The sequence below is a fragment of the Lonchura striata genome, chromosome Z, assembly GCF_046129695.1.
Source record: "Lonchura striata isolate bLonStr1 chromosome Z, bLonStr1.mat, whole genome shotgun sequence".
Taxonomy (NCBI): Eukaryota; Metazoa; Chordata; class Aves; order Passeriformes; family Estrildidae; genus Lonchura; species Lonchura striata.
In genome coordinates this window covers 40,522,882-40,537,959 of record NC_134642.1, presented here as the reverse complement: position 1 = coordinate 40,537,959, position 15,078 = coordinate 40,522,882, and the positions used below count along the sequence as shown (strand labels likewise).

Sequence of the window (15,078 nt, the reverse complement as noted above, 5' to 3'; positions counted from 1 at the left end):
CAGTTACAATGTAGGTCAAGATTTCACAAAGGACAAAAATGAGGATGAGGTTTCTATTTGATTTCTAGCTGGATGGGTTTGGGAAGCATAGAATATGTTACCATGGGGCCCCATGTCTCAGCTGCTTTGTCTCATTTTCCCTCCACATCTCTCTACTGGACTCCTGTCTGCTGTCCTGTTGGTCCCTCTTGCAGTTGCAGGACCTATCAAGCTGCCACTCATCACTGATAGAGCAGCAAAGCAGCTCACAGCTCATTTCACCAAGCTGCCTCAGGTTCATTACTAGAAGCTCTGTATGCTTATTCCCATCTTCCCTCCACTGCAATTTTGTGGAGATGTGGGTAAAGCTGTAATTTCTCCCGTTATGCATCACCATGGCTCCTTGCTAGATCTGGCACTGCATGTCATAAGGTGTGCTGTGCCTGTCAGGTGTGCTGTGCCAGGCAGAGGATGTAGCCCTTAGTGGGCTTGGATGCTGAGAAGAGGCATGTTTCTGGTTGGGGTGCAGCCCCTCTGTGATGACATCACAACCTTGTGTTGTCACTTGACCCAAAAGACAGCATGCTTTGGAGAAGAAGGGTGGTGTAGGGGCAGGACAGGGCAGCATCTTGAAGTGTCAGTTCTAGCCAAAGACTATATCCATGTTGCTGGGAATGAATCTCTGGAAGTGTCTAGTCCAGTGCCCCACTTGGAAGAGCTCTGTCCTCAGCAGAAGGTCAGATAAGCCATGGCTTTGTCAACAGAACCCTGACAAACACCATGGATGAGGATACCCCTTCTCTGTGGGTACCTGTCCCAGTGCTGTTACCCTCCAGGAGAATAAATAATCCGACATGTCCAGCTCAAATCTTCCACCAGGATACTCCTGTCACTAGTTGATACTCATCCAAAAGGGTTGGCCCTGCAGAACAGGGCCATCTTACTGCAGAGCTGCTATTGTCAGTGAAAAGACAGGCTTTTCCAGCATTCCAGGGGAGCTGTCCCTTCCCAAAGGGCTGCCACACATCTGCACGTCACTGTGGTTGGATGGGACTCCCAGACCTGGCATGGGACAAGGGATGTCATGAGGACTTATCTCTGCTCCAGTAAGATCCTCAGCAAACCCCGCTGGAAGAAATGCTTCCTCTGAAGCTGCGCTTTGTGTTTCTCCTTCATCAGGAACCCTAAATCATTACCTTGGAAAGGAGCATTGCTTTCAAAGACCTGTCTTCCAGGAATGGCTCCCTCAGCCCTTCTGGATGAATGCCAGTGTGTTTGTACTTTGTTTAAGGAAGTAACTCAAGGTGACTATTTTCCTTCCCAATTGAATTGTTCAGCCACTAGCTACAGACAAGCTCTCAGTGATGGTCCTGAGAGACTGAGCTGAGCATCCCAGAGCTTTCCCCCCATCTCAGTCCCTCTCTTGAAATAGGCACCAGGCAGGCAGGAACCAGGCAAGGGTGGCAGGTCTGTGGATCCATCACTGCACTAAGCCTTTCTCCATGCAAGGCTGGTGGGTGGTGCAATGGTGGGTATCAGAGCTCCAATGTCTCTGATAAGCAGAATTCCAAGTGTAAGGACAGGATAGTCGATGGTTGTGTGAGCGAACAGGAAAACCTCTTTACCTTATACAGTAGAAGAAATTAGAGAACTTGAGTAAGATGCTTGAATTCTTACTGAAACTCTGATATCTATATTTGTCTATCCACACATGTGCCTAGTCATCTGTCTGTCTATCTGTTCATCATCCAACCATCCATCCACATCCAGAGCCATTCAAGTAGGCAACCATTCACCCAACACCACTCACATTCACTGTCCTTCCATGCCTCCTTTCCTCCATTCCATCTGTGCCCATCCAGCCTGTTGTCCATCTGTCTGTGGTTATACACATTCATCTATACACTGTCTTCTTCCACTTCTGCCTATCTGTCTGTGAATCTGGTCCTGTTCCAGCTACCCCTCCTCACACAGATGCTTCATCTTAGATGTTCTTCCCTCTATCTGCCTGTCAGTACACTCTCACAGCTTTTTAAAGACCCTTGAAATACATTTTTCTGGTCAGAACAGTTTCCCAAAGGTCTCCATTCTTGCTAGTGTCAGAAATGGTCCTGAGGCATCCCGCCAGCAACTTACTCACAACAAACCACTTTTTCCCTTGTCCTTAGCACCCCCTTTCCCAGCAGGGACAATATACCCAAAGTTGCTCTATTCCTGTCAGAAGCAGGCGTCCTGACAGACCATCTGCAGGATGGCTGAGACCTGCCAGGCACACCTCCAGAGACAGCTTTGCAGATGGGATCAGGACATGGGCTTAGGCACAAGGAATGGCTGGATCACATCCATGTAGTCCCACCTATCTGGTGGGACCCAGGAGCTGATGTCTGGAGAGGGAGAAAAGAGAGGAGAAGCCTTGGAGGTGCTTCTTCCACCTGTTTCCACCATCAGCTGCTTGCAACCTGCCAAGGCTCACTGGGCAGCTCAGTTTTTTTAGGTCATCTTCTGCTATGAATTAATTTACCCACTGTTCCCCCCTCCAACGTTGACATCAACAGCATCTGATAGATATAGATTTATGTAATTTAATCACAATTTGTGGAAAAAAAATAGGACCACTTTCTACTTCTTGTTTTGCTCCCCCTTATTTTATTAGGAGAAAAAGCAAGCAGTCCTTCTCCATTTGTCCTCTTCATGTCACTCGTCATTGCTAAGGTGTCTGTCATATCTTTGCTTGGCTATCTCCTTTTATGGATGAAGGGTTTGAGTCTACTAAACCATCTTCACATGGGATCTGTTTCCAGCTTCAGCTGATCTTGTTTCTTTCCTTTTCCCTGCTTTCACTGATGCTGTGCTCATAACACCATGGGAACAGGTTTGTTCATGGCTTTTGAGTTACAATAATTTCTATGTTGGGTTTGAGTTCTTGGTCACCCCTGAGCTGATGTTTTAAGGGAGGGAGTGTGATAACTCCAAGGTGGGTTTCTGTGGAGGCTGTGGCACATTTGAAACCATGAGTGAGTAGGGGAAGGAAGGCTGCATGCATTCCACTGTGCATTAATCGACACAGGATTACTGCCTGGTGGTCTGTACCATGATGTCCTCCTGCAGCACTTTGGAACCCAGCTGTGCTTTGGCTGCCCTGACAGCTGTGCAGCACTCTATCTTCTCTCTGCCCTGATCCCTTTTACCTGTGAGTGACAAGGATGTTGGGAGCATCTGATCCAGCTCAGATCTCCATCAGACTTCAACACTGACATCTTCTACTGCTACATTTGACAGCTTGTTTTCACCTTTGATCTCGTGACTTTCACTGCTATAAATCTTTGCAAGGACTTTTCCCATGTGTCAGGGCTCCTTAGTTTCCTTGGAAGGCGCCTTGTCAAATGTGATTTTGAAGCTCAGAAGAATTTTGAGAACTGAGCCACACTTGTCTGTGCACAAAGGCTTGATGAAGCCTTGAACAAGCCTCATCCCCATTCATCCTTCTGTCCTGCTTCACCCTGTGTCATGCACACGCACTCACATGGTTTTATCCTTGCCACATGCAGCTCAGCATAGCCAAGTGTAGCAACATGGGAAATATTCAGTTGCTAAGGATCATTAATGAATGTCAGCTCTAGCTCCTGTCCAGAAACCTGAGAAAATTCAATTAGGCAGCTGGTGCCCAATGAGCTGTGCTGCCCCACTCGTGAGCTGCTACATCAAACAGCTCAGTAAGCATCATGTTATTGTGGAAAGAAAAGAAAACCCAGACAGGGAGAAAAACAGCACTGTGTGCACCAAGCAGCTGCGCCTTTCCACAGCACAGCAGTTAGATTACAATCCTCCTGCCTGGTGTACTGGATAGGGATTTGCAAGGAGAATTACCTGCTTCCCATCTGCGCTAGTAAATATATGGAGTTTGCTGGTGACATGTCCTGGGGCTGTGTCATCTCTGCTGGGAGTTTCTGATCCAGGTGTTTGGTTTGTGTCCTGCAACAAGTCCCCTAGACACACGACTGGCAATATCTTTTGTGTCGGGCCGTGCTGTGGGGTGTTCAGTTGGTGAGGCATATTGTGTGCAGTCCTGACATGTGTTCACCATAGCAAAGGTGAGAGGAAGCCATCCTGTGGATGGAGGTGGTCCATGTTCCTCTGCTATTTGTCAACCGGTCCACTCTAGTCTAAAATAAATAATGGCTGGAGAGAGGAGCAGAACTTGGGCTTCCCTGGCCACCGGCAGTCGACACTCCAGTCCTTCTCTTTACTTCCCAGATGGGAAGGTAAGATTCCAAGGCAACTGTGCTGAGGGGCTCTGAGCTCACCTGTTTTTCACCTTTTCCTTCCCACAGACAGCCACATCCAGTACGAGCGGGTAGGTGCAGACGTGACCATGAAGTGTGGCTCCATGGACTGGGATGCAGCCGTGACCTGGACAGCCAACGGCACCGACATCGACGAGTCTCACCTGAACGGGTCCTACCTGATCCTGAAGAATGTTGACCTGTCGCAGAGTGGCCAGTACTCCTGCTACGAGGGCTCCTCCTGGCACCTCAAATACCAGACCTACCTGAGGGTGGGAAGTGAGTACCCCAGCATGTCACATTGAGGGGGACAGTCTCTGCTCCCATACTGACTCCCCACAGCCCCCCTCCTGCCATGCCAGCCTTTCTACTTTCCTTACATAGGGTTGTCCACTGCACACTGCCATATGAGGTCCTCATGACATACTAATCCAAGCTGAAATCAGCCAGTCTGCCCCAGGAATCAAAGCCAGTAGATTAAATGATGCCTCAGGAATAATTTGAGAAGGGATGTGCTACAACAACCATCTCTGCAGGTGAAAAAGCTATTAGAGAGGATTGCAACCATCAAGGAGAAACCCTGGCTGGGATTACTGCAGTGTGGTTGTTTCAGAGGAGCAGCCAAAAGGTGTTGCAGGATTCTGGATGCACGGGTGTGCTGGAGGACAGCTGCACATTCCCCAGCATTTTGTGTTTTCCCCAGCATTTTGTGTTATCTCCAGCACGGGATGCGCAGATTCCCAGGCCTCAGCGGGGAAGATAAGAGTTGTGCTGTATTTCACATGATGCTGAGAGCTGATAGCAGCTGTGTGTTTTGAGGGCTGCTGTGTTTGTACAGCTGATAGCAACTGTGTGTTTTGCAGCACGGCGTGCGCAACTGGCAGCTGTGGGTGTCTGGGAGCACAAGCTGGCATATTCGGCTGTGGGACAGTAATTGTGATGCACCAGCTGGGAACCCTGCCATACAGGGATGTGTCATGTAGGTGGCTGTATGTTCCCAGGTTTGGAAGACACAGAAGAGTCTTTCTCTACTCCTTATCTCACCTTCTGCACCTGGCATCAGAGCCAAGGTGGTGTTTCCATCCTAGGCCATGCTCCAGGGACAGAGGGTCACAGGAGGGTCTGTGTAAGCCCTGAAAATAAAGCACGAGGGGTTCGCTGCACCTAGAGATTCGAGTTTTAGAGATGCTCTACAGTGTCCAACTTATTTGAGGTCGTGTGGGATGGAGCCTGGTGTCTGGGCCAAGGAGGAGGGATGCTGGAAGGAGCTGGAAGGCGATGCGAGAAGCAGAAAAGGGGAAGCAGTCAGAACAGGGCAGGGCTTATTTACATCAGCAAGCAGGTGTGGGGGTTGGGAGCATGGTGGATGAAAAGGCCAGTGCCACTGCCTAACAAATGAGTCAGGGGTTTTTAACTGCTTTGTGGTCAGGAAGTGTTCACAGCTAGTTCAGAGCCAGAAAGGGCAGGAGCTGGGTCCAGTGCAGGCAGCAACACAAGGAGGTTGTGTAATTCCTCTGCTTGGGCATGTGCTCTCCAGATCCCATCTAGGGAGAGGTCCTAGGCTGTGCCAGTGCACAGAGGGCTGCAGCCCAGACCTGCAGGAAACAAGGGGAGTGGGGAGACTTCCACAGCCTCCAGCCGCCGCCTCTGCAGCTGTGGCATCGCTGTGATTTTGCAATGGCTCTTCCATCTGCTAAGCACCTCGCTAATAGTAATCCCTGTCAATCCCCTCAGGGACCCGTGGGAATTGCTTAGCGTTAGAGCCCAAATCCTGCTGTTCCCTATTACTTGTGTTCCCATTTGCTGAAGAGCCACAGCCCCCTGAGCACTGGGCAGCCGAGAAGCCCAGTTGGACACTGCTGGGGCCACCAGCCCCCCGGAAAGAGTGTGGCAAATAAATAAACAAGTGTCTGGCATTGTTAGCACAATTAGCTATGCAAGTAACTAATCAGGTAAGATGCTTTTAGTGGTAATTAATTTAACTGTCTGGATTTTAATTTAACGTTCTCTGTGAGGTTTCTCTTCCCAGCTCTGCACCCCTAGCCCCTGCCTCCTGCACACCATCCTAAATGTCCTGGCTCTGCTGGAAAAGATTGATTCCCTGGAAGTGTGAGGATTTATGCAAAGGAGTGCATCTGGGAGCATACCGGCAGGGAATAGAGATGGGCTTGGGCATGTAGATGGGGATGGGTGACTTGTGGGAGGTTTGTAGCATGGCCCTATGGTAGCATTGCTGCTGCAGCTGAGTGCATTGGGAGCCCCAGACCTGGGATTTGAGGGATCTTGGACTCATTTATTTTCAGTTGCATGGGAAATTAAATGAAAACAGGCCTGTGCCTGCATTTTTCTCTTTTGCTGGGGCAACAAGAAAGATGATTGCAGCGAGAGTGAGGGGCTGGGGCTGCATGTGGAGAAGTGCTGGGGATCTCATTAAATAAATTATGGTACCTGGAATGTGCTCCCCAGGTGAAGCAGGGGTTCTCCTGAGTATACAACACCACAGGAAGGATGTGCAGAGGGAGCAGAGAAGGGTTGAAGACCATGAAAGGGTGTCAATTAGCAAAGCAAGCTCTGTCGTGGGGGTCAGCGAGCACAGGGATAAAGGGAGACCTGCCAGGAGTCAAGCTGAGCAAGACCTTGCAGAGGAAATGAAAAGGGGGGTGAGCCATATAAATAGAGAGCAAACGAGGAGAAAAGAGCGGAGTTGGTTCTGCAGACAGGTTTCAGGGGAGATTAAAAGTAAGCTCAGCAGAGCCCAATACTAAATGAACCCCACCAGGTCTGAGCAGTGATGCTGCGAGCAAGGGCAGCACAGGCTAAGGGAGAGGAGGGAGTGTAAAACCTGGAGGTTATCCTCTGTTGTGGAGGCACCTTCAAAGACCACAATGCACTGAAGGCCTGGGGAGCACCTCATCCCCATGTGAGGACATCTGTTCATTAGCAAGGCTCATTAGCAGCTGAGAGGCCAGTGGTGGTACCCAGTGCAACATGTCTCCTGTGCCTGAGCGAAGGAAAAGTCCTCATCAGCCAGCCTGACCCCACAGCACAGTGGGGGCCACATGGTGCACTTGGAAGAGGGAGCAATTAAAGACTTGGACACAAATGGAAAATAGGAAAAAAATACAAGGGGGGCTTGCCAGGGATATATCATAGCAGATTAACCTGATAGCTCTCTTTGATAAGGGAACCAGTTTTCTAAGCCCAGAAATGTGGTCAGTGTAATCTGTCTTGACTTCAGTGAAGTATTTGCTATGGTGCCACATGGGAAATTATGAGTTAAACCAGAGAAAATGTGGATTAGTATGAGAATTGGAACACAGCTTAGGAAATGGCTACAGGAGATCAGATTGTGCTGAAAGGGGGAGCTCCTGGAAGGGATGGGGAAACTTTGGCACCATGTTTGGACCGCACTTGGGCCACTCTCTCTGGTGTTATCTGTAATGGCTCTGGCCCACAAGGACCAGGAGGCTTTGGTTGGCTATGCCAGTGGCTAAGCGGGGAGAAGAGGATATCTGGGATGGAGATTTCATGCTGAAGGGATCAGCATGCTACATAACAATGCAGGCACAAATGTGTGGAGGTGATTTATCAATGTGCTTCAGCAGTGGGGTGGGAAGGCACAGGTAGCTCATCTGGTCCCTGAAATGGGTTTGACACCCAAGTGCACATCATGGGAGCCCAGCAGCACCCTGCAGAGGCTGGGGGTGGCTGGGCTGTCTCACTCACTGCAGACATGGAAGCACTGGTGCGCATGTAGTGGGACAGTGTGCATTCAGGGATGGGGAGAAGGGATCCCCAGGTTTGTCCATTGCTAAAGGTCCCAGATCAACTACCTACAAGGCATGCATCCTCCTCAGCACAAACTGGCCTGGGGGAAGCTGGCACTTCTCCAGGGGAAACCTTTTCCAAGGCACTCTGAGCAGTCGCTTGTTGGTCTGCCCCTTTCTTTAGGCAGTTGAGCATGAGGTGAGCACAGGAGAACAACCAGATGTTTACCTTCAGTGATCACCTGCCCTGCAGGCTGACCACAGCAGATGCCCATGTGTGGCTAAAAGCAGGAGATGGGTCCAGGTCTTTTTACACACCAGGCATCCCTGGCCTGAGCCCAGGCTGAGCACCAGGAGCAGGGCAGGAGGGAGCACAAGGCTCTGGGTAACAGGATTGTGGTGCCGGGCTCCTGGCTGCCCCCACAAGCCACAGCTCTGCATTTGGAAATGCGCAGCCGGAGGGCCTGGGGGTGGATATAACAAAGAGGTTGGGAAATAATGCACTCTTGAGGTTTGGCACACGGCGCTGTGCGTTACAGAATGTTATAAAAATACTGCTAATGGGCCAGAGAGGAGTGGAAACGCGCGTCGGAAAGGCTGCCAGAAGCCGGAGAGTGCACATGAGAGCGGGGAGGCCTTGTGTGCAAAGAAGGGAGGGTTGGAGGGAGGCAGCCAGGGCAGGAAGCCTCCTTGTGCTCCCATCCTTCCATCCCTGTCTAACCTGCTTATCTCCATCCTGACCCAGCACCTCTTCCCCTTTGCCCCTCTGTCCTGCTCTGGGGGTGCCCAAGCCCTGGTGGACATGCATCTGACCTTCATCATTTGGCGTGCTGCCAAAAAGGCTGTTGCCTGACAGGATGGAGTGCAAGCATGGGAGAGGAAATACAGCAGAATCCTTTTCAGCAGCAGGGGCACAGATCGGGATGCAGGCAATGGATTTGTCTTCCATGTTGCAGTGGTGGCCTGGGGTCTTGTAGCCTGGTGCCAGCCCCAGCGCTGTCCCATGGGCATTGCTGCCTCCCAGGCCATGGATGTGGAAAAGGGACTGGCAGAGTACAAGCAGTCCCAGGCTGGTCTGCTTCCTCCATGTCTGTCATTGCACTGGCTGGCGAGAGAAAGAGGAAAAAACATGCGGTTTGACGGAAAATGACATGGAAAAAACAACCAAATTAACAGAAAAACAAACAAAGCAAAACCAGAGAGAGGGAGGGAGAAAGCAGCAAAGCAACAGGAACCACATGTGAGCGGGGAGTCCAGGAGAGCCTGAGTGTTCTCTGGACTGATTAGCAAGCAATCAAACATCGGCCACTAATAAATAATCAGAGCCTCCCTTTTCTCTGACTTAGAATTCTGTCTTTTTCCTCCCAGCTGGGCTCCAGCTGCAACCAGAGGGTTGTACTGAAAGTTTGTGTCTATTTTTTGTTGTTATTTTTATAACTTTTTTTCTATTTCACCTATCCAAAATAAAGAAGCAAAACAAGATGGTCGCGACCTCTCAATGTCATGCATCTCTGGCTCCACCACGGCAGGCATGAGTATCCCATGACGGGCACTGGCTAAACAGTGCAGGAAGGCAGTCCCATGGACTGGTATGTCCCTGCCTGTTTCCATGGCTTGGTTGGGTGGAAAAAAAGTGCAGGAGGGCACAGATGACATGCCAGCTTGGGAGAACAGAAGTTTGGTTGACTCTGACAGCCAGTGGTGAAGATGTGGCATTCAGACCAGGGTGCCTCTTGTCAGGCTGATGCTCCTGGCTGGATGCTGCTGGAGAAGCACAGGCTCGAGGTCAGCGTGTGCAGATAGTTCCTTGCTTGTGTCTAGTGATTTGTGATGCAGAGATTTTTTTCTAAATTATTTTTTAAAAAGCCCTCTTGATGGATTTTTTCCCCTTTGAACTCTTCCAATCCTTTCCTGTGGTGATGTAAACTTAGGCTATTTCAGGAGCAACAAGTTAAACATGACTGCAATTATTCTCTGGCACCAGGGCCAGTTGGCAGGGAACAGGATCCACTCCTTCTATTCAACCCTCTCTCCCTCCCAATGTGTTCCTGCCCCTTGGGATAGTCCCCACAAGGCAACCCCAAGGCTGTGCCCAGCCAGTGCTTGAGGGCAGGACTACATCAGCATGGACCAAACCTACAGCAAGGGTGGAGCTAATAAATGTAAATGACCATCCATATTCCAGAATCAGAAGATGCACCCTAGAGCTGTTGGGTTCATTACCTATGGAGGGTTTTTTCCCCTGTGTGCCTGCAGCACTGGGGACTGGGTAGGTGCAGTGGTCCTGGGGTGATTCACAGCCAGACATCCTCCTCCCAGTTCCTGAGAGACACAGAAAAGGAGCATCAATAAGCTTGCAGGTATGCTTTGCTCTTTGAAATTCAGCTTTATTTCACAAGGCTTGCATGCTGTCCAACCAATGCCTTCCCACATTGTGCTGTTCATGCATGGCTGGGAAAATTCAATGGATGAACTGTGCTGCTGCCATGCGTCCAGACTTTGGGTCTTGGCCAGACTGTGAGCTGAAAAGGCATTCTGGGTAACAGTATGCAAATTACTATCCCGGCTCTTTAAGGAGAAAGCCAAGAAAAACCCACCCAAAAACCCTGCCACGCTCCCAGATGCAATTACTCCTAATTGAATTAGGAGCCAGACTAGAAAAACAAACACGTTTGCAGGCAGCAGACGACCTTTCTGCCCCATTCAGTGGGCTGCAGGCTGCATGCCACAGCAGGAAGGGCTGAATTAAGCCGTGCCCCGTGGCCCACGTATGCACACACTCGTACGCTCACACCCGCGCCCCGCTGCTCCTCTCCTCCTTCTCCTCACTGGGCTGGGCAGCCAGCCCAGCTGCAGCATAGCAGAGTGATGCTTCCTTGTCTCGCTGTGTAAAACATGATAATCTGGAGGAGCCAGTGTCAGAAACAATAAAAATATCCCCTCTCCCATCCTTGTGGCTCCCCTCTTCCCCCGGGGGAGTTGGGGACAGCAAGGAGCACGCAGTGGTGGGGCCAGCAGAGCCTCACAGGGTGTTTATGAGTAGCCACAACTCAGAACAGCAGCATCAGCAGCTCTGCCCTGAACTTGCCTATGCTACTTGTGGAAGGAGCATGCCCAGGAGGTGGCCAGTGCATGCAATATCCCATTCCTACATCCTGGTACTGCTAGTACCCAAGGGATGTGGCCCCACAGTTGACCCCAGTGACTGATGATCTCGTGCTGTGTTGAGTGCTGTAGAGAGCTCATGGTGGAATCATGGCAGGAGCGGCCATGTAGCACAAGAGCACTGAGAAGGACAGAGTTCCAGAGTTCCCAGCAACGAGCCAGAGCCAGGGATCACGTGTGTATGAGAGAGGTTGCTTAAGATGCAAGAACCCTCTCAGTGAATGAGCTTTGGATCTCCACATGGAATGAGCCCAGAAGCTCCCTGTGCATCCTGTCCTGCAGCTGGACTGGGAACAAGATCATGGGACAGGACCAAGAGGGAGCCTGGCTCCAGCTGCTGGGCTGGAGGAGAAAAGGAAAAAGGATTTCAGGGTTTGGTAGCTTCCTGGAAACCCCCCCCATCCTTGCCTAGCACAAATACCAAATGCTGCATGCAATGCCAACATCCCACGTCCTGGGTGAATGGCAGTACAGCCTCTTCCTTCTCTCCTCAGATTTGTTTATCCTGCCCAACATGACAAAAACAGCTCTGTAATTCAAGAATCCCAAGTCCAGTCTAAACAGCTTCCCACAACCCTTGCTCTGCAGTGCCAGGAATTAGGGATGTCTAGGGCTGAGAAGACAAACCTTGGATGGGGATGGTGGCCATGGATGGATACTGTGACTGCTCTGGGGAGTGGAGGGAACAGACACCAGTTGTCTGTTCACACTGGCCTCTTCTCCAGGAAGGATTTTATCTGAGCTGCTCCTAAGTGCCCCTTGTCAAAATATTTGGTGCAAACTTCTTGCTGCCCACCAGCAATGTGTCCCCAGCTTCCAGGGTCCTGGGAGGGGAGGAACGGGTTGGGATACAGCCACTTCCTGTCACTGCAGCTATGGGACAAGGAGCAAAGGAGTTGATGCTCCACATGTGAATGCTGATTTCTTTTCTCCACCACAGCTCCAAAGGGCTGTGATACTTAAATAAGATCATTGTTTGTTTCCCAGAAGGTGCTGAAAGAAGAAACCCCAACAATGTCACCAGCACAGGGTATAACTCTTGCCTGTCAATGCCCATATGTGCGCATGTTTGCAGGTACCCAGGCCAGATAGTGTCACCAGGAATGGGAAGACCCCACAGTGGAGATCCTCAGTGTCCACATCCCTCCTATCCGAAGGAGAGGAGATGACAGGCACCAGCAAATTCTCATCTTTTACCAGTATGCGAAGCTCTTCCATCTCTCTCTGAAACTTCTGGTAGTGGCTGGGAACAACGGTGGGGCCCAGGCATGCGGTGAGGTGCCAGCCAAGAGCTCAGCAGGGTCAGGGCAAGGTCCAGGGCACTTCAGCATAAAAGACATTGTCATCAGCTGTGGTTTCCCAAGCCACTGTGTCTGCTGTAAATAATTTAGCAGATTAAATGTGTGCTAACAGCAGGTCAGGACAGGGAGCAGAGGAGAATGAGCATAGCTTTGGGCCTGGACACTAGGGAAGGGCATCAGGATAAAGTGAGATTATTTTCCTTCTGTTAGCAGGACACAGTAGTGTCTTCCCCTGGAAAAGGAGTCAGAGGGTTCCCATGCCCGATGGATCCCTTTCCTCCCCAGTCCCTTCCTGAGCTGTCAGCATCAGTACCAGAGGCAACTGCAGGACAATTTCCAGTTGCTCTTGCTGCAAGCACTTTAATGCTGTTTAAACAATTACGCAGTTGATAAATTTTGACAAGAAGAGATAGAAATAGCCTGGGAGAACCATGCAGTAGAAATGCTCTAAACAGATGTCCCTTTTCTCCCCCTCCTGTGCTCCCTGGGGGTCTTTATCGTTTGCTGCCAACTGAACAAGGCAGCGTTCGCATGAGTTAGGATGGTGGGGAGGGGGAGCAACATGTCTTATTAAAATGGTTTATGATACCATCCCTAGGGTGACGGCTGCTTGTTTTCTCTTCAGGATGGTCTTCTCAGCACTGACAGGAGCCATACACAGCCTGCTGAGCACAAGTATTGTCAGGTTGTGTGCCCTTCTCTCCACCAGCTTACAGGTACTAGCCTGGGCAGCCTGACTGATGATGATGCTGGGGAGGGAGAGGGTTGTTTGCCAAAAGCAAGTGAGCAATGAGTAGCTGATGTGCCAAGCAGCATGGGGAAATCTGGTCTCACTCTGGGGACCTGAAGGGCAGAGCCCAGAAGTGTGTGCACAGAACCCTTTGTCAGCAGGGACCAGCAGTGGCTCTCCAGTGCTGCAGTTTGCCCCAGGTGGCAGATGTGGAGGACAGAGGGATCACAAAACCATGACTGGACCAGAGTCAGGTTCACAGGGAAACTTGGTGTCCTGTGTGGCTGAGTTTAGATGTGTAGGATGAGGAGGTAAATCCTCTGGAAGTTCACCTCTGGAGTACAGAAGATCACTTAATGGGTCCATGCCAGGAAACCATGTGGAGGTTTGGAGCTGTGGCTCAGACCCTGGTGGTGCATTTTTGCTCATGTTGGGCTGTCTTGTCTTGAGCATTCCCAGCCCTGGATCTTTTTCCTCTCCACAGCTGGACAGTGTGAGTAGCTTTGTACTGAGCACAACCCAACTCCGCACATTCCATGAGGAGCAGCCTTGTATGGCATGGCTTGTCACATGTCATGGATGTATCATGTCCTCTTGGTCAGGGAAGAAAGCAGAGGGTTGAAAGCAGATCTCTGGCTTTTGGCTGCTTTCTGGATGCTGTGTGACCTGTGTTGCTCTGAGCCACTGCCTGCTTCCAGCAGGCTGGAGCCAGTGTGAAATATTTTGTTTGTATGGTAGATGAACTAGAACCTGCCATCTTTTGATGTCTTTGCAGTTGATGGGGTGCCATTCACTTTTTTTGGGAAATAGTTTCTCAGCCCTCCAGTGCAGAGTTCATCCCTGCTCCCTCCATAGGGACTCAAGCTGCTCCTCTTTCCCTCTGTGCCTGACTTCCCTGAGCTGCCAGCCAGGTGCAGCTGCCCTCTGAAAAGGCTCTTTGGCCCCACCAGTCTCTTCCTCCTCTTCCTCTCTTGTCTTCACAGAAACAAACAGACATGGACTCCTGTGCTGCACTGGGGACACAGGGCAGCCTGTGCCACCTCTCATTCTTCCCCCAGCTTGGTGGTTAACAGGATGTCAGAGTCTAAATGAAAAGACAGAAATTCAGGGGAAATTAAGACACAGACTGGGGAGGAATTTTCTGAAGCCACAGAATTTGACTTGAAAACCTGTGTAATGATTCTGTGCCTTCCTCACCCTCCAAGGCTTCCTAAATGGGGTGTGTTGGATTGGACACCCCTAATGCCAAGACTCCCACCCATTGCAGCCCACCCCAGAGATCTCTGATCACACAGATCTGCATGCTTCTGCATCACACCATTAAGTGGGACAGCTCCCAGGCAGCTGGCCTGGACATGTCATGGGCAACCTCCCTTTCTGCCACAGCCTTTGTCATCCAGTCCTTCTTCCCATTCCTCTTTCCTTTCCTGGACAGCATGTGGGTTTGCTTCTGCCTCTTCTGCTCACAGAGTCATGAATTCTCAGGAGAGGGAAATTCCCCTATGTCCAGCTGACCTGAAGCATTGGACTAAGGTGGCCAGATAAGGTCCAAAATCAGAAATCACTGTGTTCCTGAAACAAAGAGCATGGAGGGAGGAGCTGGTATTGTGGGCACCTCTGCTGTTCACATTGATTCAAAGTAGGTGATTATGCTGCTGGGTTACTCTGTGGAAAAGCACCAGGCTATTCCTTGGTGCAAGTGTCAGTGGCGATACATGGCCCCTTTGCAAACCCCACTTGCTTTGCTGGAACAGCACAACCACACCAACTATGGTCCCATCACCTCCAAAGGCTCAAAAGGGGAAGCCCCACTCACATTTTTAGCTGCCAAAGCAGTGTTCATGGATGTAATT

General features: G+C 50.5%; 1 protein-coding gene across 6 annotated transcripts in view; it reads left to right on the top strand.

Moving 5' to 3' along the window:
* The window catches only part of CNTFR (ciliary neurotrophic factor receptor), a 198,318-nt gene that overhangs the window by 139,137 nt on the left and 44,103 nt on the right, over nt 1–15,078 (top strand). For all 6 annotated transcript variants that reach the window (XM_077790348.1, XM_077790349.1, XM_021554696.3 and 3 more), the window contains one exon: nt 4,311–4,541. In XM_077790348.1, coding sequence (XP_077646474.1) covers nt 4,311–4,541 — 231 coding nt within the window. The remainder of the gene's footprint in view (nt 1–4,310; nt 4,542–15,078) is intronic.